The following is a 23,634-nucleotide window of genomic DNA, read 5'->3' as shown; positions in this document are numbered from 1 at the left end:
TTGGTGCTGTTGGTAGGCTTTTTGACTTGGAGCCGTGGTGGTCTGAGGGTGTATGCCTTCATGTCCGTGACAAGAAGGCCCTGCTGGGGAAAGTTCGAGCTGAAGCATCCAAGAAGAAACAGAGACAGATGCCAGAGACTCGAGCGTCCCCGCGGAGTAGCGAACACCACCAGGACCAGACTACCGCCGAAGGCAAGACTGGAAGAAGACCCGGAATGCTGTTCCTAATGAAGGGCACCGCGGAGTATGATGTCCTAGCCTTCAGTGTAGACGAAACGTTGAGGGGCACCAGAGTAAGCATGAGCATGCTCCAGCTTCTCAGTCCAAGGACCACGAGCAAGAAATGGTTCCTTCACGGGGGATCGAAGAGAAAACTAAATGTCAGATCAATGGTGAAGGGGACTGAGATCCGCACTCGGGTCTTGCCCCAAATCATTCCGCACCCGACTTGGATAGCGGCTCTGCTGCTGCTGCTGTTGTTGTTATCGTTGTTGCGAGTCGTACTGCTCCCAGTAGTGACCAGAATTCTTAATGTAGCCTAGGGCCGTAATTAAGAACGGGATACTAATAACTATCACATACCTGAGCTAACTCTACTTCTTCAACGTCCTTTCTTCCCTACCTATAGTACTACTAATGAGCACGCCACGCATGGTGCCAATGCTGTTTACAAGGAGTCTGCCAAAGCTCGGGGATCGACTATCCCCCTACCAGAACGTTCTCTGCGATGGTGGTGGCCTGGTGAAGGTTCTGAAGAGTTGGATGTTATTCTCCTGCTCGATGGGCTTCGGGAGTGTAGTAAGAGACATGTTGGCGGTTGTCACTTGTATATTCTCACCAGAATACTCGAGGTAATAGGATAGCCGGATAACAGCCATGACTGGTGGCGTGGGCGGGGAGGGCCTGCGAGGTGCGGGATGGGGTGTACGGCGTCAGGCGGACACTATGGATGAATTGGACGTTGAGGAGGAAGTAAAACCATTTCTTACGATCATTAAAGCACTCTCAGGAGAGGAATGACCGCAACGGCAGAGCTTATGCGCGAGGCGGTGCACAATCTCACCATGTACGCTACCAGACAACAGGGGTTTGGCGGTGGTGGCGCGAGGACCAAAGGTTGAATAATTACTACTTTGCCCCCGGTTATGATGGGCTAGAGGAAGATTCCAAGTACAGTACGGTGCTCTTACCTGAACATGTCGATCATGCTGCCAGCTACGAGGTATTAAGGGTGTTTGTATGGTTCGCTTTCTACTTTAAGTCGTGTACTCGACTCAACGCCAGCGTATAAACCAGAATAACCCATGCCTTCAGAGCATCTATCAGTACAACAATTCTTCCCTTTCCCTTTTCCGAGCGCGAAGTGATTCACACACCTCACTGGGTATCATCAGGCAACGCATCCCACCCCCTCTTCACAACCCCCCTCGCCGTCGTCTTCTCCTCGCCGCCGCCGCCGCCGCCAACGAACCTCATCACCCACTCCCGCACCCTCCTCGTCTTGACAAGCTGCGGATGTACCGTGCTCGGTTCCCCATTCCCATCCCCTCCTCCAGCAGCGGGAGACCTCTCCAGGTCTCTCGGACGATAATAACCGCCTTCATCACCCTCCCCCAACTTCCGTCTATAAAGCACCGTCGTCCTGGTCAACCCCTTGCGCAGACTCTGCCCGTACACTTTCCCCCGAAACACATGCAGCGCCACATTCTGCAACAACACGACGTCTTGTCTCCGGAGGTTCGCCGGCGACGTCGGATCTGCGGATGCGGGCTTACCGGTGTTTTTCGCAGCTGCTGGGGGAGGCGGCGGCATAGCAGGTAACCAAAACGTAACACCGAACCCGGCGCGCGTGTCGTCCCCTAAGAGCACCTCGACCAGAGATAGTTCGTTGCCCCAGCGGGTGGTCACGCTTCGCGGGGTGGAGACGGAGATTACGCCGGCGATGAGGTTCACGGTCACGGTCTGCGGGGCGAGGCGGAGGAGGGAGGGGGCCGGGGGGATGTCTTCTAGGTCGGAGAGGTGGTGGGTTGACGTCAGGAGGGGAGGGCGCGGGGTGGAGAGTGAGGTGGAGAGGTCTGCTGTGGTGTCTTCGAAAGAGTCTGTTGTTTCGGTTATGAAGGAGTCTGTTGCGGTTGTGTTGAAGGAGGTGTTGTCTCTGTGTCTGGATGGGTTTTGCGGGGGTGGAGGTTGTGATGAGGACGGAGGGGGAGGGAGTTGTGAGGATGCGAGGTCGTGGTGGAGGGCTAGGGAGTGGTTGTAGAATTGCTGGGAGAGGGGGTCTTGGGAGTCCGTTGTGGTTGTGGTGTCGTTGTTGGTTGTTTCTTGGTGGGCGTCCCAGGAGAGGGAGAAGAAGTGTGCTGGGGGGAGGAAGTTTGAGGGGAGGCCGTGGGGTTGGGAGTAGCCTGTTGTTAGGGGCTTGTGGTATAAGGGGAGGGATCGCCAGGCGGGGAGGGCTATCGTGGTTGTATTTGCGTTTTGAGTTGCTGGTGTTGAGGTTGACGATGAGGTTGACGTTGACGTTGAAGTGGAGCCGGGTAAAGCGGGTGGGACGGAGAGGAGGAGGGAATCCGGAGATGACCAGTCGGCCTCGGGGGCGCCGGCGAAGATGATGACTTTCGGCATGCAGGGGTGTCTGGACCGGATCCGGTCCGGCGGCGGCGGGTGTGTGGGTGTAGGTGACGGGAGTGGACTCGGTGAGATGTTGGTCGGGCGAGGTGTGGCAGATGAAGTGTTGCGGGGCACGAGAACCTGGCGATGCGGCGTGCCTGGAAGATTGGAGATTGCGGGGTAGAATTGGGTCATCCAGTCCGTCACAGGTCCCTCCAGAACAGAGCCGAATTCTGATGACGAGAGACACGGGAGCGAATGGATGACAGGCGGGTAACACTCACACACAAACACAGACACAAACACGACACAAGGAAGAATACTCGCACAATGGGCAACAGGGAAAAACTCAATTCATCTCAGATGGCGAGACTGCAGCATCTCAAACGTGTGGCTGATGGTGTTAACCATTGTCAAACTTGTGTTCCCCCCCCGAGTCGGTTACCTCCAAGACATGGAATGAACACGCCGACATGGTTGATTCTCTTGAGTTTGCTTTTTCCTTTTCATCTTGCCAGAATTCTCGGTTGCAAATGCCATCAAATAAATGCCTTGAGAGTGCTACTTACATGGATGATGTCTACGGCCTCGGGGATGGGTATGAGCCGAACTGAGGTACAGATACCTTAAATACTAATACAGCACAGGTAGTGTCGGCTCAGGTACATGGCATGGGGCGTACCCGTACTCCGTACCGGTAACCGCTGGTACCTCGGCATCTACCAGCTCCACACAACACCCCAGGACCCCAGACTTTCACCCTCACTAACGAACGTCGACCCGGTCCTTTCGTCGCAAGTCTAGTCCCGTCTTCTAACCTCGTCAATCTTGCCTTGCCAACCTTACCTGAGTAGCCGATGAAGCTGTAGACGACGTTTTGAGACCTGGCCTCACCTTGACCTATTTCATCTTATTTCCCTTTACTCAACACTCATACCAGACACATACACATTCTCTCTCACACATGAGCTGAGTGTATCCTGGCTGAACTGCAGTCGTTCACTCAGTGAAGCTCACTCAATTCGATTCATCTCACTTCATCCCAATTCCAACTGAACAGCCTCACTAAACAATCAACATGTCCTCCGTCTTCCACATCAAGGAGCACGTCCTAGACGGCTCACACATCCGCGAGTTCCCCCGCGCCCTCTCCCGCTCCCAAGACGACGTCCTCAAGCTCGCCGTGAAGGAGTACATCCCAAAGGACAACCCGAACCCCAAGCCCGGCGACGTCACAATCATTGGCGCCCACGCCAACGGCTTCCCCAAGGTTCGTCACCTTCATCTCATGTCTCTCATATCCCCCATGAACTCTTTCCTCTCTCACTCACACACACACACAAACAAACACCACGCTCACTAATCACCACAGGAACTCTACGAAGCCCTCTGGCAAGAACTGCACGCCCAATCCCTCCTCCCAACCTCAACCTTCCGCATCCGCTCCATCATCATCGCAGACGCAGCCTGGCAAGGCCGCTCCTCCTCCCTCAACGAACCCCTCCTCGGCAACGACCCGGGCTGGTTCGACCACCCCCGCGACCTCCTCCACCTCATCAACACCCTCCGCCCGCCCCGCCCCCTGCTCGGCGTAGGCCACTCCTTCGGCGGCAACGCAATCGTCAACGTCGCCCTCATCAACCCGCGCCTCTTCTCCGGCGTCGTCCTCCTAGACCCCGTCATCTCGAAATGGTCCTCCAACGCGAAGGGCACCATTGCCGCCTCCCCCGCCGCAGCGAGCGCCCGCCGCAGAGATCTCTGGCCCTCGCGCGAGGAGGCGCGCAAAGCGTTCCTCAAGAGCCCGTTTTACCGCGGCTGGGATGAGAGGGTATTCGAAGCGTGGATGGACCACGGCCTCCGCGACGTGCCCACGCAACTCTACCCCTCCACCACCTCCAGCACCAAAACTCCCATCACAAAAGAAAGCGTCACCCTCGCAACGACAAAACACCAAGAAGTCTTCACCTACTTCCGCCCCTCCTGGCACGCCTACGACTCTTCCGGCAAGGACCTCGTCAACCCGGACCTCGTCCCGGACCTCGACCCGGCCCTCAACGAGCGCTACTACACCTTCCCCGTCTACCGCTCCGAGGGAGCCTCCACCCTCGTCCGCCTCCCGCACCTACGACCAAGCTGTCTCTACGTGTTTGGCGGCGCGAGCGATCTCTCCACGCCGGAACTGCGTGACGAGAAGATGCGGTTGACGGGGACCGGGGTAGGCGGGAGCGGTGGGGTTGCGAGGGGTAGAGTCAAAGAGGTTACGCTCGAGGGTGGCGGGCATTTGTTCCCGATGGAGGTTCCGGGCACGAGTGCAAAGTTGACGGCCGAGTGGATTGAGAAGGTGATGGGGGAGTGGAGGGTCGAGCAGGAGGAGTATGAGCGGTGGACGAGGTTGAGCGTCGAGGAGAAGACGACGCTTACCGAGGAGTGGATGGGTAAGATTGGGGGGTCGGCGCGGCCACCCAAGGCGAAGATCTAGAAGCATGTGTGTGTAGTTCACGAGCGACGAAAGTTTAGAATCAAGAGGAGCGAGAGCGTGGTAGTGTTTGGCACCTTTGTGGAGCTGGATGTTTAGAGACACCTTTAGATGTAGAGTCTATGTACACAAGAAAGCCCGGCATCTTGATCGCAATCATCATCACCGGCCCCTCCTACTCCTCTTCCACTTCGCCCTCCTCTGGCGGTATCCAAACCAGCAGGCCGTCCTTGTCGATCTTCATCCCCTCCGTCGGTATGATCCTCAATACCTTTTGGAAGTACTTGTCCCGAACCACGAGTGTGGGCCGGATGTAGTCGCCCCGTATCAAAGGTAGCAACCGGTACGTAATGGTTCGTCTAGACACGGGCAACACATGCGCCGTGGTCTGCTTGGAGCCGGAAAACGCAAACTCGTCGCTGGGCTCCATGTTCAAGCCAAACGTCAGGAAATGACTCGACGGGTTCTCAATAGTGATGTCCAAATGTATCAAACCCGTCACGGTATTGGCGAGAGAGTACGAAGCTAGGACGCGAGGCTCGGTGCCCAAGACGATGTATCTCGGGACAAGCATCCTGGTTGTGTTGACCGGCGCTGGTGACGAGGCTGTTGATGTGCGGCGCCACTTGAGGACAAAAGCCACATCGAGCGATGCAGGGCCCCGATCGTCGAGGCTGAACTTTTGAGCGACCAGGTCGAACTGGGCCTCCTGCATCTGCTTCGGTGGGATTCGGAGCCCGCCTTCTGCGATTTCTGGGCGGGTCGCGGTGGTGCATCGTGCGTGGTTCTGGCAGGCAATGACTTCGGCGTCCATGCTGACAATCTCCAGGTCTTCCGTCGCGAACGATGCAAAGTGGCACACGAGACACCACTTTTGTGCCAGACCGCGGGGCTGCATCGCAGCTTCGTCTGCGGAGGGGTCCTGCACGCCCTCATAATCAAATAAGCTCGGCCAAGGATCCGAATGGAGACGCGGAATAAGATCGTAGTTTGCTTCAAAGGGGTTGACGACGTTGAGCTGGACGGGTAGAATCTGCATGATCAAGGTAGCTGGGTCGGTGGCGAGATGATAAAATACTCTCAGCGTGACGTCGAAAGAGGTGGTCAGCTGTACGGGTTCAAGCCTGATCTTGACACGTTTTGACTGCGATGTTGCCAAACTTCCAAGTGTCAACCCCGTAAGTTTGGCCTCCTCCTGACCAGCTTCTGCAACATGCTCTCCTTCATCTTCAATGTCCACGCGGAAGGCCGGGATCTGTTCGCCAAAGACGTGAGCCTCAAGCTTAGCGACAGCATCAGTCTCCTCGGCATTGACAACATCCACAATCAGGTCCATTGGCTCGTTTGCGTAGAATTGATCCAGGGGTTGCGCTAGCTTGATCTCCAGCTTGGGCGGCCTGGCCTGGACTTGGATAACATGCGCACTCTGCCGCACGATCCGTCTCCGTGAAAGTGATGGTCCAAACCAAAAGTCCGTAGCCCCCAGATCCCGGAAGGTGACGGTATAATTCAGCAAAAAGGTGTCCGTCTCCAGGATCAACGTCGCCGAGGATGCGTGCGCCTCGCCGGGCTCCCGGAGAGGTATGGCCATTTCGTAAACGTTCGTGTGCCCAGGCTTCAGGGTCAGGTTTCCAGATCCGCTTAGCCCTGATGAGCCTTCCTCCTCCTCCTCTTCGCCGGCTCGAGCCTGCTCGGTCAGGGGCACATCCACAAGCGTGACGTTGCCCTTGCTCTTTCCACCATTGGACTCCGGGTCATGATCTAGTGTGATGGTCTTCAAGCTACCTTCAAAGTCGATTCTGAGGCCCTTGAGCGTCACCGCCGATGCATCTGGGAAAGCGTCGGATCGAATGGCAACTTGCGCTTGACAGTTCTCGCCAGCTTTACCATCCTCGCTTTTGAACATAAAGGATGCGGCGATGAAGGAGGAAACCGCATCGTCATTAATGGTCACAGCTGGTTTTGGCTCGATATCGAGTCCCTCGAGGGACCTGGAGATGTCGTAGTGCCAGTTGGGCCGCCGCGTGAACTCTGTGTTGCAGTCAGTATACGTAAAGATGAAGAGAAGAAAAGACCTTACTCCTGTTCATCAGCTCCCAGTCAATGGCGACTACAAGCTCCCCGTGACCAATGCGGGCGGCCGCAGCACGTAACACCCAGCTCAGGTCTTCCGTGATATTGAGCCATCCCTCTGATCTGAACGACATGTCTTCCCAGAGAGGTCGCAGCAAAGCAACAATGTCGTCCCAGGCCTTTAGATTCACCATTTCTTTCGCGCATTCCAAAGACAGTTCGGCCGATAACCGCAGTTGACGCCGTGCCTGGAACTGGGATCTAGCTGCCATTAGAATGTCTATAATGAGCTTAGAATGATTGACGCCCGTCCCCTGCAGAGGAAACTCCTCATGAGGATCTGGGCACATGTACGTGTCGTATTGGAAGGCCTTGCTCGCAACTGCCGAAGCTGGAGTGGTATCTGGCGAGCGGCGGTCTTCTTCTGGAATAGACCGGGCGAGTCTTCGCCGGGTCATCAGGTGCTCAGCTGCGATGCGATACCAATATCCCGTGTGATGCAGCATTTCCCATGGTCGTAAGCGATCGGCTGCAGCTGCCTTTTCAGGCTGGAGAAATAACGTTCGCGTTGCTGGCGCTAAGCTGCGAATGTCCACCCTCTCGATTAGATTCGCCATCACTACCGCCCACCTCGATTCCCATGCGGCCCATCCGTAGTTATTCGTTCCCCGGCCGCGTCGATCGACAAAGTCGGCTATCCTGTCCCGATGTGTGTGCCATTTCCGTACGGCAGCAGTGTTCTGTGAACCCCAGAGCAGGCATCGAATGCTGCGTATCGCCAGCACATCCGCAAGCATGCGCGCCTCGTTCCACCTCGGGCTCCAGCTGGGGATTATGTCCATGACGTCCTGACTGAGGAGCCCCTCATAAGCTTGTTCATATGAGCGCAGCGCCGCGTCCATCTCCTGTCGGAACTCGGCGAAAACCCCCGTCTTGTAATCGTATCGTACATTCCAGTCTTGCACCGAGGTCGTTTGGGAAGTGCTCGTGGGCGGCACTGTAGGTTGTGGAGCAATTCCACGGCTGCGCTTCTTCCGAGCATGACGGCCGAGATCGCGATAGTACTCTATGGCTTGCAAGAAGACGGCCGCAAGCATGGAGTCTGCAGTATGCTCCAAATCTGTTGAAAGGTCCTGGGGTGACAGGTAGAAGAAGGACTTGTTGTCCAAAGCAACGCCTCGCCTGATGATTTCGAGTCTCTCCTGCATGAAATCTTGCATAGAAGCCGAAGCAACGCCATCGCTCAGGAGAACAACGGCGAAGCGTGTCCTGTAGCCTGACCTGCTGATAGCGGTCTTGGTGTTGTTGATGTCCGTTTTCAGCTGATTGTCGTGAAGGGTAGCAAGTGTCGGATCAGTCGTCAGGGTATAGAATGATACATAGACACTGGGAACCATGTCCTCATGCTTTTGGAGCCAGTCTGTGTTCATCAAGCCATCGGGATACAGTGGAGAGACTGGGCTAAGAGGAGAAAAGGGCGAATGCAGCACAGCGGGCGTCTCGGGAGCTTCTATGCCGTCTGGAAGTCTAGCACGGCGAGGAGGGAGAACAAGAGACTATGCAGATGTTAGCCATGACTTGATGCAAGTAGGTGGTGCGCGCCGTACTCGGCCAGCAACGGCGACCCGCAGCCTGTACGGCTTCCCGCTGTCCTTGCCATTCCATGGGTGATTCCTTCCATCTTGACGAACTATGTAGTCTTTCAGAGCTTCGGCATTCGGGCTTTCTATGCTTGGCAGCTCGGATCGGATCAAGAGGGCCTGGTCTCGAAGCTCTGCGTTCAGAGGCAGGGCTTTGGCGGGGCTCGAAGTCAGGCCGGCAATGACGATGTGCGGGATGTTATGATCCAGGCTTCCAACCGGGTATCCGTCCATTATTATCAAGTTGGAGCATGCAGCGCAGGGTGACCATGAAGATATCGATTCTTTTGGCAGGGGTCGACCGGATCGCTAAGCTACTCTAGACAGACACTGCACGTTAGAAGCGTGTCCTACTGGTGATAGCAGTAGCTAAGGTAGTGGGCACTCACGGAAGCGGTACTCAAGGGAGCATGGCCGCTGGGATCAGGAAACCAGGCGATTGCAGCAAGAGAGCGTGCAGTGAGGAAGACTTGCACGCTGTCGCGAATGGGGAAGCTTCGTGCAAGTTGAGGAGCGCGCAAGCATGGGTGTCCAGCGTCCTCCAACAGGTCTGTGAGAAGAAAGGTACATGTCAAAAGTATCACAGCTCTCGTCCCGCACCTCGCCCCAATCCCAGCCCACCACTGGTAATCCTAAGCTACCTACCTTAGGTACCTACCTACCTTACTGTGTATGTACAGGCGACAAGTACCTTATCGTCCCGCCGTAGTGATACGGGCAGTGACCACAAAGCAGGTGGACACCCCCTGAACAGCGCTGGAGGCACAGCCGATCAGCGACAGCAGGACACCTCGGCGTCGGGTAAAGTGGCTGCCGATGCTGGGTGCCCTGATTGGCTGTACACCTAAATGCGGTCATGGTCGACCCACCTCCAAAGAGCGGACGGGAACCTGGCAGCAGTGGAAAGCGCAGCGCAGTCGCCCTGTACCTATCGGCAGTAGGACGCTCATCAGTGTGGGAGCGCAGTCGGGTACCCTCCACAGGGCCAGGAAATCCAGCCTCGCCCGCCCGCGTGCTTCTCCTCCCGCCTCGTCACAGAGGCTGCGCGCAGAAATTGAGGGCTACCCATTCTACCTTTCCTACACCTCTCCCACACCATACCATTCTCCGACCCGATCTCGTAAATGACTTCCTCTCGCACCTCTCCCGATCCGCTTCGAACTCAATAACCAGTCATTTGGGACTGTTCAGTCTCTTCACTCGAAAAAAGCTCCAACCGACCACAAGTCTCTCCCCTCGTCCTGCTTCTCGCTGCCGCTGCCGCCACACCCACCTCCGTGATCGCTTGGGCACGTCGCCAGGGGCAAGAGTCTGAATAGCGCAATGGCAACCCAACAGATCCTGTTCGCCGAGACGGTGGCCGCTATGAAGAAGGCTCTGAAGCGAAAAGCATATGGTACGCACAGGAATCACTTCCCGTCGTGAAGTCTTGTCGACCTCACATTCTAACGAGCACCTGGCAGAATCCGACTCGGACGACGAGATTGACCACTACGGCAACCGTGGTCATAAACTGCAGAAGCGCGCACTCTTTGCTCACAAAGGTCAACTCGCACCACCCTCCGGTCCTGAAGTTTACAACGAAGTACGTCGCGAGTTCCTTCCGCATACCCGCCCACGGCGTTCGATCGGCACTAATCATTGCAGGTGATTGACTACGCCGGCCAGCAGCGCACGATAATCAGCCGCAACCCTCCCATTGTAGACGAAGAAGGATACGAGATTGACAGCGACGACGACGAGGAGCGCATTCAAGAGGCTGTCGCCTCGGCCACAGAGCTTGACCCCTACGCCAATATTCGAATTGAACGTGAGTACCACAAGAATCAATCGCGGTCCCAGGCTCTTAATTGACCCCCGACCAGAAATCCTAGCTCCCTTGACTGCCTCAATCGATCTGCCACAACATCCGACCCTTTCGAAACCCTTCACGGCCAAGACCCTAGACGAGATAGCCGAGCAAAGCTGCGACGTTCGACGGAAAGAAAATGCGTCGCTGTGGAGAGTCAGGCATCTCTTCACAAAGATATGCGGCGACTACACATGGGTCCCCTGTGGCATGATGGTCGGTCCGGACGATGCCGACTTGTACTCAACAGACTACGTCGAACGCGGCTACCTACAAAACACGAAAGCCACCACTGCCGGATCAAACGGGGACGCCTCCTCTGGTACGTTGAGCGGCGATGCGAAACCAGAACACGCGCCAAACGGCACGAACGGCGAGGCGTCTGGAGACAAGGACAATGAAGATGGGGACGTGACAATGACTGATGCCGGCTCCGAGAAGGGGGATGCTGCTGCAAAGTCCGCATCTGAAAAGGCAGACAAGGAGCACACTCAGCCTGAAGCAGACGTATCCCAGGGAGCAAACGGCGAAACTTCAAAGCCCAGCACGGTAGCCAAGGAGGCACAGGTTGAAAGCAAAGCCGACAAGAAGCAGAAACAAAAGGCGGTTGACGTTGAAATGCACGACGGCAACGCGATACCTCCGTCACAGCCCGGAGCAGAGCTGGCTGATGGCAACGGTACGCATGCGCCGTCAATGGCAACGGCATCGGAGGCGGCGGACGAAACCTTTGTCCACCCATTCTTCCGGCCGCCGGCCAACGCTCGTCCAGACCGAGATGTGGGTCTACCAGAGGCAGAGGCCGAGGATATCCGCCGCCTGTTAGCCCTGTACGTCCAAAAACAAGAGGAGGTCTGCCGCGGTGCTATGAAGCTCCACGAAGGCCTTCTCAAGGCCAACCGGCTACGCAACACAGTTCTCGAGTGGTCCAAGTCGGAAGCGCACAGTGGTGCCAACCGGGATATGTCTGACGGCGAGGACTGGTACGACAAGGAGAAGTGGGGCCTCACGGAGGATCTCAAGAAGGGCCAGGACGACGAGGAGGAAGACACGGGCACCGTAGCCAAGAAGACTAGGAATCGCAGGTGAATGGGTGCCCGGGCGTTGTTGGCTTACTTTGAGGGATTGTCTCCGGGTTATGGTGTTTGGCGGTTGACGTTGCAATTGATACCCCCCACGTTGCGAATTGGTCCAGGCGGCGCGCTGTTTTCTAGTTAGTTATATATATATGCTGGATTTCTTGATGACCCTTTTCAGTTCATGGTTCCGTACTGCCTTCCCTTGCGTCTCAGAGTCTTTGGAGGACTGGATTGTGTTGGATGCGCTGGCAAAGGAGCTCGTTCTCTCAAGCTATCGCTTGCCGCGTCAAGGATCGGATAGCTGCGGCGGGGGTTGGAGGGTTCATTTACCCCAGCCCCAAAGACCGTCGAAACCCCGTGAAGAAAAGAAACCTAAGGCTACCTTTAGAGCAAACGGTAAATGTGAGGTACCTCATAGTGCGGAAAGGTAGGTAACAGGATAAAAAGTACTTACCTAAGGACGTAAACCGCACCCTTGGACCCCCCCAGCGGTGCATTACTGCGTTATGACGAGACGCTATGGCCAGGTGTCCCCGCTAACATAAATACCTGGGGTGGAGCAAGCTTCTGTCACAAGCCTACGAGACTTCCCAACCCATCCTTCTCTTCTTCCTAAATAAGCTACTCTCTGTCCTCAACGGTTTTCTTCCTTTTGAGAGGAAAACTACTCATTGCATTGCCTTGCAAATTTCTCTCATTCTACAACAGCATTCCTCTTCATTGACATCGTTATTCGCCATGGCGCCCGTCCAGATTGACAACAAGGCCCTGGTCGACTTCAACCAGAAGAGCCTACTCAGTACGTCATGTTGTACCCGTGGAGCTTGGGCCCTTCCTTTCCTCTCAGGCTTCTCGTCGTCGCCTCTTCCTCCCCCGCTGACCCAATTCGTTGCAAACAGTTTCTGCGGCTGCAATTGCCTTCAACCCGTTGTTCTGGAAGTAAGTTGCTTTTCTATCTTCGTCAACGTGCCTCAGCCAAGTTGTGTGCTAACATCTGCGTAGCATCGTCGCAAGACAAGGTTCGTGAAGCCGCCACGGTCGAGTCCCAGTAGCTACCGTCTAACCCGCTTGGTTCCTAGAGTACAAGAACAAGATCCTCACCAAGCTCGCTGGCGGACGTTCGCAAGCTGCATGCTACGGTCTGGCTGCCACCATCTTTTCTCTCGGCATTTTCCGTGATCTTCTCTACGAACGGGCCCTGCGCTTCCAGCCAGCCCACCCACTTCTCGCGTCCGATGCGGTGACCTATGTCGGATACGCCCTCGTGGCATGTGGCAACGTTCTCGTTCTCTCTTCGACATGGCAGCTGGGTATTACCGGCACGTTCCTCGGTGACTATTTCGGCATTTTGATGGACAGCATCGTGACTGGCTTCCCCTTCAGCATTACCGACGCCCCGATGTACAATGGTTCCACCATGAGCTTCCTCGGCGCCGCCCTCATCTACGGCAAGCCCGCCGGTATCCTGCTGACTGTCTGGGTCTTCATCGTCTACCAAATTGCCCTGCGCTATGAGAACCCCTTCACTGCTGGCATCTATGCCAAGAGAGACCGCGAACGTGCTGCTGGCAAGGACACCAAGAAGATTAGGTGAATGCGAAAAGAGGCCCAGCTTCAACAGCACAAAACCCATCTCCACATCCCGTTCCGGATCGGGGCCGAGCGCAAGACCGGACGACAGGGGGTGTACGGAGCCACGCAGGTCCCCGCCGGGGTACTGCGGTGATATGGGTCTCGGTGAGCCCGGTCAGTCCGGTGAGCTGACCGTCCCACACACACATCTTCCCGAAGGCGGCCGGCCGAGTCAAGCTCGAAACGGCCCGCCAAGGGAGAAGAGAGAGAGAGACCAAAAAAATGGACATCAGCCTTCAACAAAGTTCGGCTGTCGAATACCTATTACTTTAGTGATTCAGACCAAAGAAACTTCGCTTCTAGTCAGGCCAACCAGAAGATGCAATTTACATGACATGGTTAGGCGCCTCCGTTTACGCTACAGCTTCAACTTCTGCTTTTATCCACTCCTCACAGACTTGTAAAGGCAAGCCATGCCGTAATCGTTGATTTCGCCATGTTGGTGAACATTAGCAAGTGCGCTCTCCTACTGGCTATTCCGAACGCGGACAAAAGGTCTCAAGAAGCCTGGTCCAGAAGCATTCTTCCAAGACTCGACCGACTGCTAGTGGCGGGCGATTCGTGGAGCGTCCTTCTTTGCTCGTCCCGCCCCGTCCGCACTAGCCAAGAAGGACCCTCGCACATCTGGACCTGTTTCGAAGGGAAAACCCACTGCTCGGTTCCATTCCGTCTTTCTTGGGCGTCCCAGTAGCTCGGTCGGATGTTTCCCACGGCTTGCTCTCATGACGATGTGGTGTCGCATACGGAGGCGCCGTAGGCCTTCGCGGAGACCGCATTCGGCAATGTTTCCTGCCGTTGAGTGAGGATCTGGTAGTGTTTCCGGCTCCGTTTTCAGCATCGGCACCTTTGGACGTGACAAAACTATGCTGTTTCCCGTTTTCCTCCTCAAACCGAGGAGTCTTTTGTTCCCCCCCTTTGGCGCTCTTGCAAAGGGTTCAACGCTGCCGCTCATAAGCGCTTCCATGGCAAGTTTTGACGAGTTTGCTTGTTAAGGTCACACATTGGCATCAATTCTAATCGTCCCCCTGGAATGTAGCATCGCGGACCAGATCAAAACCTGTCGTTGCTACCTGGGATACCATGAAGCCTACATGGCTGGATGAGCCCGTCGCTCAGCAAGGTGGCAGTTCCCGCCGATCCAGCGTCAGTCCTTTCACCGCCGATTACACCATCAGCCAAACTCTACACGGCCAGTCACACTCGGAGTCAAGGCGACTGAGTGACGTGCCACCGGATTTCATCAACCTCAATGCCATTGTATCGTCGCAGGGCACGTCGGCCAGCACTGAGGGTTTTGCCCCGAATACGCTCAAGAAGCAGACGCGGATCGACGACGAAGGCCCTTTTTCGCTCCTTGAAGGACCGACACTTCCCTTGCCGAGCCATGCCGTTCACAAGAGGGAGAAGAATTGGATCAACAGGCGATGGAGCGACCTCATGACATTTGGCAAGTTTGTGGGACCCGGGTTCATGATTGCCGTCGCATATAGTGGGTATCCTTGGGGAGCGAGGTATTGAAAGCGCAGTCGAGACTGACCCTCTGACGCAGTTGATCCCGGGAACTACGCCACTGATATCGCCGCTGGGGCTTCCTACCACTTTGACCTGCTGTTCATCGTTCTGCTGAGCAACATTGTTGCGATATTCCTCCAGGCGCTGTCCATCAAACTCGGGACCATCACGGGCCTCGACTTGGCGACTGCCTGCCGCGTCTTTCTCCCGAAATGGATGAACATCATCGTCTACGCACTCGCCGAGATTGCCATTGTCGCGACGGATATGGCGGTCGTCATTGGAACTGCAACGGCTATTCACCTGCTTATACCAAAGTTGCCGTTGATCGCCTGCGTCGTTCTCACCATTGTGGACGTCGTCTTCATCGTCGTCTTTTACCGCCCCGACGGTTCGATGCGCGGTCTACGGCTGTTTGAGATTGGCGTTTGTTTTCTTGTTTTGGGCGTCGTCGTTTGCTTCTGTATTCAGCTTTCCTTGATTGAGAACACGACCGTCGGTCAGGTGTTTCGCGGATACCTCCCGTCCAGCTCCATCATCCAGACTCAGGGGTATGTAGAGAAGGCCCTCCTGCGATCCAATGGTCGTGCTAACGTGTACTGTGACAGATTATATCAGTCATGCGGAATCTTGGGCGCAACAGTCATGCCTCACAGCCTCCACCTCGGCTCGGGCGTCGTCCAGTCCCGCCTCAAAGACTTTGACATGAAGGAGGGTAACCTCCAGGAGCTCCCCCGCTCCGACACAATGACCACCGTCGACAGCTACAACAAGGTCTTTTACTTCCCCTCCATGGCCGCCATAAAGCACTGCATGAAGTTCTCCATCGCCGAGATCGTCTTTTCCCTCTTCATCTTCGCCCTCTTTGTCAACTCGGCCATTCTCATCGTCGCGGGTTCAGCGCTCTACCAGGGCCAGACGTCTCTCGCCTCTGACATTTTCGGCATGCACGACTTACTCGCCAACAGCATCTCCTCCGCCGCGGGAATCATCTTTGCCTTTGCCCTCCTTTTGTCAGGCGTATCCGCAGGCCTGGTCTGCACCATCGCCGGCCAGCTCGTCAGCGAGGGAGCGCTCAACTGGCGCATGCGCCCCTGGCTCCGCCGCCTCGCGACGCGCCTCATCAGCGTCACGCCCACCGTCGTCGTCGTCGCCGTCGCGGGGCAGTCCGGGCTCAGCAATGCCTTGACGGGCACGCAGGTCGTGCTGAGCACGGTGTTGCCCGTCATCACGGCGCCGCTGATTTACTTTACTTCGTTTGACAAGTACATGACTGTCGTCCCCGGCGCCGCGAGCTACGGGTCTGATACGGGCGTCGTGCCGGCGCGGCGGTTTAGCGCTGTTGGTGTGAAGATGGCGAATTCGTGGTGGGTTACGGTGCTTGCTGTTTTGCTTTGGTTGATGATTACCGTCATGGTTGTGGCGAATTTGGTGTTGTTGGTGTTGAATGCTCACAATTGAGCGTTTTTGGTTGTGCTTATGGGAGGAAACGGGGAAGAGGGAAGGGGGAAGGGTATACGCACATTTTGGATTTTTGGGACGTTTTGACGACTGATGACTTGATGACTAGCTTGTACATTCGATACTATGATGTATGCAATGTAGGAGACGGTTGGCGTGGTGGTGGGATTTAATAGGGGGTTGTATATAGGAGGTGAGTACAGTTCTGAGATGACGAACAGTTTTCAAGTTCACTTCTTTCAATTATATCGTATTTAGATGCTTTTTTTGGCCTAACCCGTGCCAATTCTTACCTGTCAAATCAAGATGCGGAATACCACGTGGGAGATGGCTATATCGCGGGTCTTTGATGAGATTGTCGATGACAGAACCTCTTCCATCTAGAATAGACTGGAGAGAGTTGCGTGGTTTCGAGACCCTTCATGATCCTCATCCATGGGAAGAAAACGTGGACGTTGAGGCGGGCTTTCTCTCCTGAGATCTTGGAATTGGATCGACTAGGCAGAGGCATGTAGACAGGCTATGATCTTCTATGAGAATGATGGAGTCTTGCTCGCTGGCTTCATGCACGCTGCGCCTGCCACCCCCACCCCCCAGGAGTCCATACACAGCTTGCCTCTGCGATCTGGAGGTTCACCGCCGGATAAATGTCACTATGAAGGCGAATAAGGTAGTCAGTCCTTGGCCAGGGAAACCATATCGGCGGGCGGAGACAGGCTAGATATTGATTGGAGGATCTAGTAAGGGCCGGCCTGCCAGCTCCCGAACGCTTCATGATTAATTTCTGCCACCCAGCCAAGAAACGAAAAAATTTGAGATTTGTCTTTTACAACACCCGGCGGGGGCCTCTCTGAATTCTATTATTTTTCTCAAACTATTTCCTGCGGCATACAAGGAACAAGAGACCCGACACACCTAGATCTACGACCTCTTAAGCTTCCTTCTCTTCGCGCCTTGGATTTGACGGCAGGCTGGGACACTGGGGAAGCGAGCACCAGCACCACGGACGGGAAAGATGGCTGCCCCACTCTTCCCTCTCGGCAGGGAACATAGGCGGCTAACCGAGCTTTCCCGTCATCGCAGCCCCTGCATTCCTAGCCGCAAAACGGCTTGGTTCGGCTCAATGGTCTAGAGGTATGATTCTCGCTTTGGGTTCTTGACTCTGTCAAGTCGTCTCCTGCGAGAGGCCCCGGGTTCGATCCCCGGTTGAGCCCCATTCTTTTGCTTTTTTGGTGATTTGACGCTGCTTATCGACTCTCGTTCTCTTTTGTCGCAGCCTGCACTCCTCACTTTTGTCGGTTTCGGTTCTGGGTCTGGTTTTGGCCCTGGCAGAAGTTGACGTCCCGGTGCATACAAATTATGCAGTAGGCAGTAGGTGGTGGTGTGTAAAGGAGTGTGTGTGTGTGTGTGTGTGTGTGCCCACCCACGTGCCGACACATGAGCGAGACTTTATTTCCAAACCTACAGAGTACTTGCATCTTAGCCGTGGATTCTGCGTAGAAAAACGTTGAACCTGCTGTCAATGTGAGGATCAACAAGCGAGTCGAGATGAGCAGCGTCGCAGCGGGACGAGGGAAGCAGCAGCAGGCTTGGCCAGGGCCCCCTAACGATCCATCCGCGCCAATTTCGAGCAATCTCGAAAAGCCCACCGGGTGAAATCGATTATTCGATCCAACGTTTGGTCTTCAGTGGTTCGGACTGATTGTCGCTATTCCCGCTATTCTTTTTGGGGGATAGCCATCTGAATGGCAGGCCACACGCAGAATGGTGAACCAGACCACGTAGCGCCTAGCCTGGTGTGCCTGGTCACTGGTGCGCTGGGTTGCCTCGATTGTGTTGGACCCTGGTCCTGAATCTGGCTTGGAGTGAAATGACGGCATTCCGCCAGATTCTATGTCTCTCTCGTCAACCCACGCGCGCGACGCTAAGGTATCTCATACACACATCTTGGAAAACCCCCAACGTTAGATGCGTCTGGATGCCACCCACCAGGGCAGAGCAGTCTGCCTGGTCTACCTGGTGCAGTGAGTGGGATGGGACGAGATGCCTTGGCCAGGGCAGATGCGCAGGATATTGGGGTACGGCAGCGGCGGCGGTAGCAGCAGATACGGCGGCAGGAGATGGGAATATTCTTGGCTTGCAGCTGCAAGTGAGCCAGCAAGCAAGCAAGTGACCGGCGGCCAGCCAGAGAGGCACAGAGGGCAGATGGGGGGGCAGAAAAAGCAGGGTTTCAGCATCCCGTCGAGTGTCCATCCTGTTCATCAAACTTACAGCGGGAATCGATACGAACTGGCGTGCGAATCTCCGATGACGGATGAACTCTGAACTTTGGACTGTGGTCCATCGGATTCTTTCCCGACTGATGTTGAGCTACGGGGGATGCTCGACAGTAGAGTGACTCTCTATGCCGTACGCCATGAGATATATCTATCCATACAGACAGACGCCGAACAGTCTCTTCTTCTATAGATGGATAGATGGTGGATAAGGTGCTCTCCACGAGTCTCTCCAGACGGGACTTGACAAGTTCTCGCAGGCTAAGCTCAGATACGTACCGCCGCTACTGGCCCCGTGCATCTGTTAGTGGGAAGGCCGTGCAGCTGCCATCCCTACCACACCTCACTACCTCTTAGTACATTGGAAGAACCTTACAAGTTGCAGACAATGGAACTCGAGATGGCCAAAGAGATGGTTCTTGTTGATATTCCATTATCTCTACTACTACAAAAACATGAGGAAGAACAAGGCGAACAAGACAACAGGCCACAACAAAGACTGGCGTTTGTTGGAACAAGAAGGACAGAAGAGACGTATGATAAGTGACGAGGATCATCAACCACCTGGAAGTACCTACAGTCTACAGATACAGGCCATGCCCCATTCCCTTCCCCGAATCCCCATTGATTGTCACTGCCTCAGCCAGGGAAGTCATGCAGCCCATTGGTTCCCACCTTGATCATTTTGCCTTTGGCTGGAAAGTCCCGGCATGGCATCCTGGGCTCGTCCCTTGGTTGCCCACCTCACCGCCGTCATGCCTCCCACTGCCTCTTAAGGTACTTTATACTGTACATACAGAGACAGAGAGACTTATGCCAAGGCCAACGCGTGACTGCCATGCTGTGCTGTGCTATGCTGTGCTGAGACGAGACCTGGAGACCAGACCTGGAGACGAGACCCTTCCCTGAGGCCTGCGGTGGGCGTCTATCTGCACCGTCTATTTCCATCCTCTCTGAGAAATGGGAACCACCCCCCCCGGCCCTTGGCCCTTTTTGCCCACCTCATCGTCGGTGGCCTCTTTTTGACTTTCTTGCTTCTTACATAGACCTGCCCTGACCCCGTCGTCGTCCCAACTACATCTCTCCAGCATCCATCGTCGCCGAGTATCGTAGCTCCATCGCCGCAATCGCTTACACACGTACATACATAGTACATACACGACTACACCAGCTCTTACACACACGTCCTCCCTCGAAAATCAGCCATCATGCCTGGAGTTCGTAAGTCTGCCCTTTCCCACCCTTCCCCAAGTTCTCCCTGGTCGTCCTACTGCGAAAGCTGCAAGAGAAGCTATTAGAGCTCCCCAAAGATGCGCGACGACGCAACAAATATCCGAATCAAGAGTGCCAAGAAAAATCACTAACACGCGATGCTTCCCAACTAGCCATCGACGCCCTGGACAACCTCAAGTCCAAGTTCAAGGCCATCTTCAAGAAGAAGGACGAGAAGAAGGCCGAGGCAAAGCCCGCCGAGGCCAAGCCTGCCGCGACCACCACCACGCCCGCTGCCACCGAGCCCACCAAGACTGAAGCTGCTCCCGCTGCTGCCCCGGCCAGTACGTTCCCTCCTCTCGCTTCTTCATGTTCGCGTGAACAATCTCTCGCCAGGTTGACGCCTCGATAAGCTCTTACTGACTGACTACACACAGCTGAGCCCGCTGCTGCTCCTGCTCCTGCTCCTGCTGCCGCTGCTGAGCCGGCCAAGGCCCCCGAGCCTGAGGCTAAGAAGGAGGATGCTGCTCCTGCTACTACCGAGCCCGCCAAGGCTCCCGAGGCTGGTGAGTCTTGCCAACTGCGTAAAATTCACGAAGAAAGAAAAGATGACTGACCCGATGCGCTTCGCACAGCTCCCGCTGCGCCTGCAGCCCCTGCCGTAGCCGCCGAGGCCCCCAAGGCCCCTGAGCCCGCCACCGCGCCCGCTCCCGCTGCTGCCCCTGCTGCCCCGGCCGCCACCGAGCCCGCGAAGACGGAGGAGACTCCCGCACCCACCGCCCCGGCCGCCGCGCCCGCTGCCGCCCCTGCTCCGGCCGCCGCTGCCCCCACCGAGGCTGCCAAGCCCGAGGAGAAGAAGGAGGCCGCTGCCACCGCCTAGATTGCGCCGTTGGATTTCGGCCCCAATGACTGGATTCGGATTTACAATGTCATCTGGTTGAAGAAGGACTAGACTCGACCAGAGGTCAAGGAATTTGGGTTGGCAGAGCAGTGAGAGAGCGATCGATGCAAGCGATTCAACCCCGTAGCGTCATCTCTCGAACCGCTATCCTTCACGATGACGACGAAACCACTCCAGTCACAGGAGGAGATAAGCGGCACATACATGCAATTGGGGGTTGAGATGGTTTTCTTGCTTTCAGACCATTGGTCTGCTCATGTTCATTTGCTTAATTGTCGGATACCCATTAGTCGAGAAGTTGAATCGAGCGTACTTTCTTAAACTGATATGATCTTTCTCTTTTCTTCTCGTCTCCGGACTGCTGTCTCCAGACGGTATAGCCACACCGGAGCAACGAAGGCGGTGTATCTACAAGTTGTATCTACAGGCTATGCAGATACCATTGGTCTCGTTCGGCCACTCCCAGGCTCGCGTCTTGGCCCTGGGGCTTCTTTCAGGTTCCATCTCCACCAAGGCGTTCAAACTAACCTCTGCTCAGCTTGAGCCACAACCAGTCGGGGTATCTATTACATATAACTCATGACATCCTCCGTTTTCCTCTTCGGTCTCATCACTTTGCCCACGGCGCCTTGGTCAACGCAATCTGCGCATCAGCCGTGCCCTGCCTCGCCTGCTGCGCGCCGGGAGGCATGGCCATCATACCCGGCGGCGGCCCCCTCGCCGAAGCCGCGGATGACGGTGGCGGCGGCGGTTGTCGCGAGTAGGGGATGCCCGCGCCGCCGGGGGGAGGAGGGGGCATGCGACCCATCGGAACAGTACCAGCACCACCTGCTGTCGCCCACGGCGCAGCCGTGCCTGCGCCTGCTTGAGGCGGGGGAGGCGCCGTTGTTGCTGGGTAGTTGTACGAGGGCTGGTTCGCGGCGTGGACGGACTGTGATACTGGCGCGGCGTTGGGGTCTTGGTCCCAGGAGAAGAGGGAGCCGAATGTGAAGTGCTGGACGACGGGGAATTTCTGGAGGACTTCTGCGTTGAACATTTTGAGCATGCCCTGGGAAGTATGTCAGTTGTTACCCTACACTGGTACGAGACGAACATTTAAATAACTCACCTTGTTGATCTTGCCCCAACCGTCCTTGACGCCAGACACGTCAAAGAGGATGGGACTGTGTTCCCAAAACGGGCCCTTCTTCACGTCGTTGATGAACCCCACGGCAGAGAAGTACATGTTCTCGGCGCGCTGGTCCTCGACGACGGCGGGCTTGACAATGTCCCCCGTCTTGGGCGCGCCGCGGACGGAGCCCTCGGTCGGCATCGGGTCCGAGTCCGCGGACACGGGCGACGCGAGCTGGGCGGAGCCGAAGATGTAGGGGAGGAAGGAGTGGTCATCGAGGCCCCATACGCCGTGGGAGCCCGCTGGCTCGAGAGTGTATGTGAGGATGAGGCGGCGGACGACGCGGAGGTAGGGTTCGATTACGCCGAGGACGATAATGCGGTCTAGGGCGGATGTGTCTTGTGCTGCTGCGGTTGTAATAGTGGGTTGGCCATTTTCTGAGCCGGCGGCGGTGGTGTTCGTGGTGGTGTCGTCGGCGAAGTAAGAGAGTTTGTAGAGGGAGCCGAGGAAGGCGAGGAAGGCGAGCTCGTGGCCCGTTCCGTAGTCCAGGCGCTGCGCGGAGCCAAAGGAGCCGAGGAGGTACGCCAGGAGCTCGGCGGCGGGCGGCTCGGAGGACGGGGTCGCGGGGAAAGCGAGGACGGAGTCGGGGATGTGCTTGGACAGCAGGGCGGGGGCGCGTTCGGCGAGGAGCTCGTGCCACTTGCGGAAGGAGACGTTGCCGAAGCGGCGGGGGCCCGGGTCTGGGGGCGCGAGCTCGATGAGGGCTTCGGCTTCGGCGAGGAGGGCCTGGAGGCTGGCTATGGAGGGCGGGAGGCCGCGTTCGGGTGTGGAGGGGACGGAGGAGAGGGGGTAGGTTGTGGAGGGGCCGGTTGGGCGGGTTGGGTTGCGGCGCGGGCAGAGGGAGCGGTTGAGCTGGAGGAGGAAGAGGAGGATGTCGCGGTAGGCTGTTGTTGTGAGAAAGGTTGCGAGGTCGGTGCCGGTGTTGATGCGCTTGGTGGGGGTTTGGAAGGTGCGCGGGGTCTTTGGGAGGGGTGTGATGGCGGGGAAGGATGGGTTTTCGGGTGGTTTTGTTGTTGATGAGGTTGATGGTGATGGTTTTGGAGGATCCATTGTGATTTGCTTGTGTGTGTTCACTCGTGGGTTGGGACGAAAGGAGTTAGGATGTTGGGTTGGGTTGGATGTGGTTGTGTGAGGTTCTGCTCGCTGTGGCTAAGGCTGTTGACAATAGCTTGGAGCTCTAGGCGCAACGTCCCGATGTTTGAGATGATGGAGGGGTGAACATTGTGGAGTGACGACAGAGCGTGCCTTAGTCAGCGACAATGACTACAGCGTACAGGGTCTCCGGAACAATGAGAGATTCTCTCCCGCTTCAAGCTTATTTTCCCCCGAGTTCCTGATGGAACTTTCTTCAAAACACACCGAATTGACTTCCGGCTCGAAGCAGACTTTTGGACGTGTCAAACGGACTCACACTTTCTACTACATGTGCGAGACCGAGACGAGACCGAGAGTATGTATCAAAATGTATTAATTACGTCTATGCTTAGGTTCTATCCAAACCTCGGTCTGTCTGAGCGCCGTCTATGGCCTCCCTATTATGGACTGTATGTACCTCTGGTTGAGCTCTTTGGTACAGGTATGGGAAAAAAAAAAGGTAAAAGTCTGATGACAAGAAGGACTCGGAAATGACTCAATGGCCCTCGTTTCGAAGAGGCCATCTATTAGATCAAAGGCCGCGCGGCCCTGGAGTTGGTAGTACGCCCAGGTTGAATGGTTTGCAAGTGCAAGTCTTCCTGGGTCGAGGT

The 23,634-nt window shown here is 56.0% G+C and overlaps 8 protein-coding genes across 8 annotated transcripts; 5 read left to right on the top strand and 3 right to left on the bottom strand.

Annotated features, from left to right (window-relative positions):
- Positions 1–1,377: 1,377 nt before the first annotated feature.
- Positions 1,378–2,745, bottom strand: HER10_EVM0010055 (uncharacterized protein; the record flags this gene model as incomplete). Its single annotated transcript, XM_035479525.1, has 1 exon — positions 1,378–2,745. Exon 1 carries the CDS (start codon positions 2,620–2,622, stop codon positions 1,378–1,380), a length of 1,245 nt encoding a protein of 414 aa, XP_035329928.1. The 5' UTR covers positions 2,623–2,745.
- A 689-nt stretch (positions 2,746–3,434) lies between these two features.
- HER10_EVM0006270 (uncharacterized protein) lies at positions 3,435–5,994 on the top strand. Its single transcript, XM_035475861.1, has 2 exons — positions 3,435–3,877; positions 3,980–5,994. The coding sequence occupies exons 1-2, from the start codon at positions 3,686–3,688 to the stop codon at positions 5,084–5,086; spliced, it is 1,299 nt and encodes a 432-aa protein (XP_035329448.1). The 5' UTR covers positions 3,435–3,685; the 3' UTR covers positions 5,087–5,994.
- On the bottom strand, positions 4,882–9,364 carry HER10_EVM0000231 (uncharacterized protein). The gene is made up of 3 exons (XM_035470024.1): positions 8,764–9,364; positions 7,164–8,712; positions 4,882–7,114 (listed from the first exon to the last, which is right to left on the bottom strand). Exons 1-3 carry the CDS (start codon positions 9,028–9,030, stop codon positions 5,259–5,261), a joined length of 3,672 nt encoding a protein of 1,223 aa, XP_035328735.1. The 5' UTR covers positions 9,031–9,364; the 3' UTR covers positions 4,882–5,258.
- Positions 9,365–9,756: 392 nt separating this feature from the next.
- On the top strand, positions 9,757–11,894 carry HER10_EVM0002193 (uncharacterized protein). Its single transcript, XM_035471916.1, has 4 exons — positions 9,757–10,192; positions 10,260–10,381; positions 10,444–10,606; positions 10,662–11,894. Exons 1-4 carry the CDS (start codon positions 10,120–10,122, stop codon positions 11,732–11,734), a joined length of 1,431 nt encoding a protein of 476 aa, XP_035328957.1. The 5' UTR covers positions 9,757–10,119; the 3' UTR covers positions 11,735–11,894.
- Positions 11,895–12,462: 568 nt separating this feature from the next.
- On the top strand, positions 12,463–13,318 carry HER10_EVM0003326 (phospholipid methyltransferase; the record flags this gene model as incomplete). Its single annotated transcript, XM_035473006.1, has 4 exons — positions 12,463–12,523; positions 12,624–12,663; positions 12,727–12,743; positions 12,804–13,318. 4 exons carry the CDS (start codon positions 12,463–12,465, stop codon positions 13,316–13,318), a joined length of 633 nt encoding a protein of 210 aa, XP_035329070.1.
- A 1,118-nt stretch (positions 13,319–14,436) lies between these two features.
- HER10_EVM0009862 (metal ion transporter metal ion transporter) lies at positions 14,437–16,329 on the top strand (the record flags this gene model as incomplete). The annotated part of the gene is made up of 3 exons (XM_035479334.1): positions 14,437–14,845; positions 14,906–15,419; positions 15,477–16,329. The coding sequence occupies 3 exons, from the start codon at positions 14,437–14,439 to the stop codon at positions 16,327–16,329; spliced, it is 1,776 nt and encodes a 591-aa protein (XP_035329912.1).
- A 3,086-nt stretch (positions 16,330–19,415) lies between these two features.
- On the top strand, positions 19,416–21,029 carry HER10_EVM0010378 (uncharacterized protein). The gene is made up of 4 exons (XM_035479840.1): positions 19,416–19,826; positions 19,991–20,161; positions 20,255–20,383; positions 20,453–21,029. Exons 1-4 carry the CDS (start codon positions 19,814–19,816, stop codon positions 20,695–20,697), a joined length of 558 nt encoding a protein of 185 aa, XP_035329977.1. The 5' UTR covers positions 19,416–19,813; the 3' UTR covers positions 20,698–21,029.
- Positions 21,027–23,049, bottom strand: HER10_EVM0004488 (phosphotyrosyl phosphate activator protein). Its single transcript, XM_035474130.1, has 2 exons — positions 21,827–23,049; positions 21,027–21,766 (listed from the first exon to the last, which is right to left on the bottom strand). Exons 1-2 carry the CDS (start codon positions 22,937–22,939, stop codon positions 21,329–21,331), a joined length of 1,551 nt encoding a protein of 516 aa, XP_035329219.1. The 5' UTR covers positions 22,940–23,049; the 3' UTR covers positions 21,027–21,328.
- Positions 23,050–23,634: the final 585 nt, after the last annotated feature.

Source organism: Colletotrichum scovillei (assembly GCF_011075155.1).
Source record: "Colletotrichum scovillei strain TJNH1 chromosome Unknown Contig00009, whole genome shotgun sequence".
Lineage (NCBI taxonomy): Eukaryota > Fungi > Ascomycota > Sordariomycetes > Glomerellales > Glomerellaceae > Colletotrichum > Colletotrichum scovillei.
This window is presented reverse-complemented; position numbering and strand designations above follow the sequence as displayed.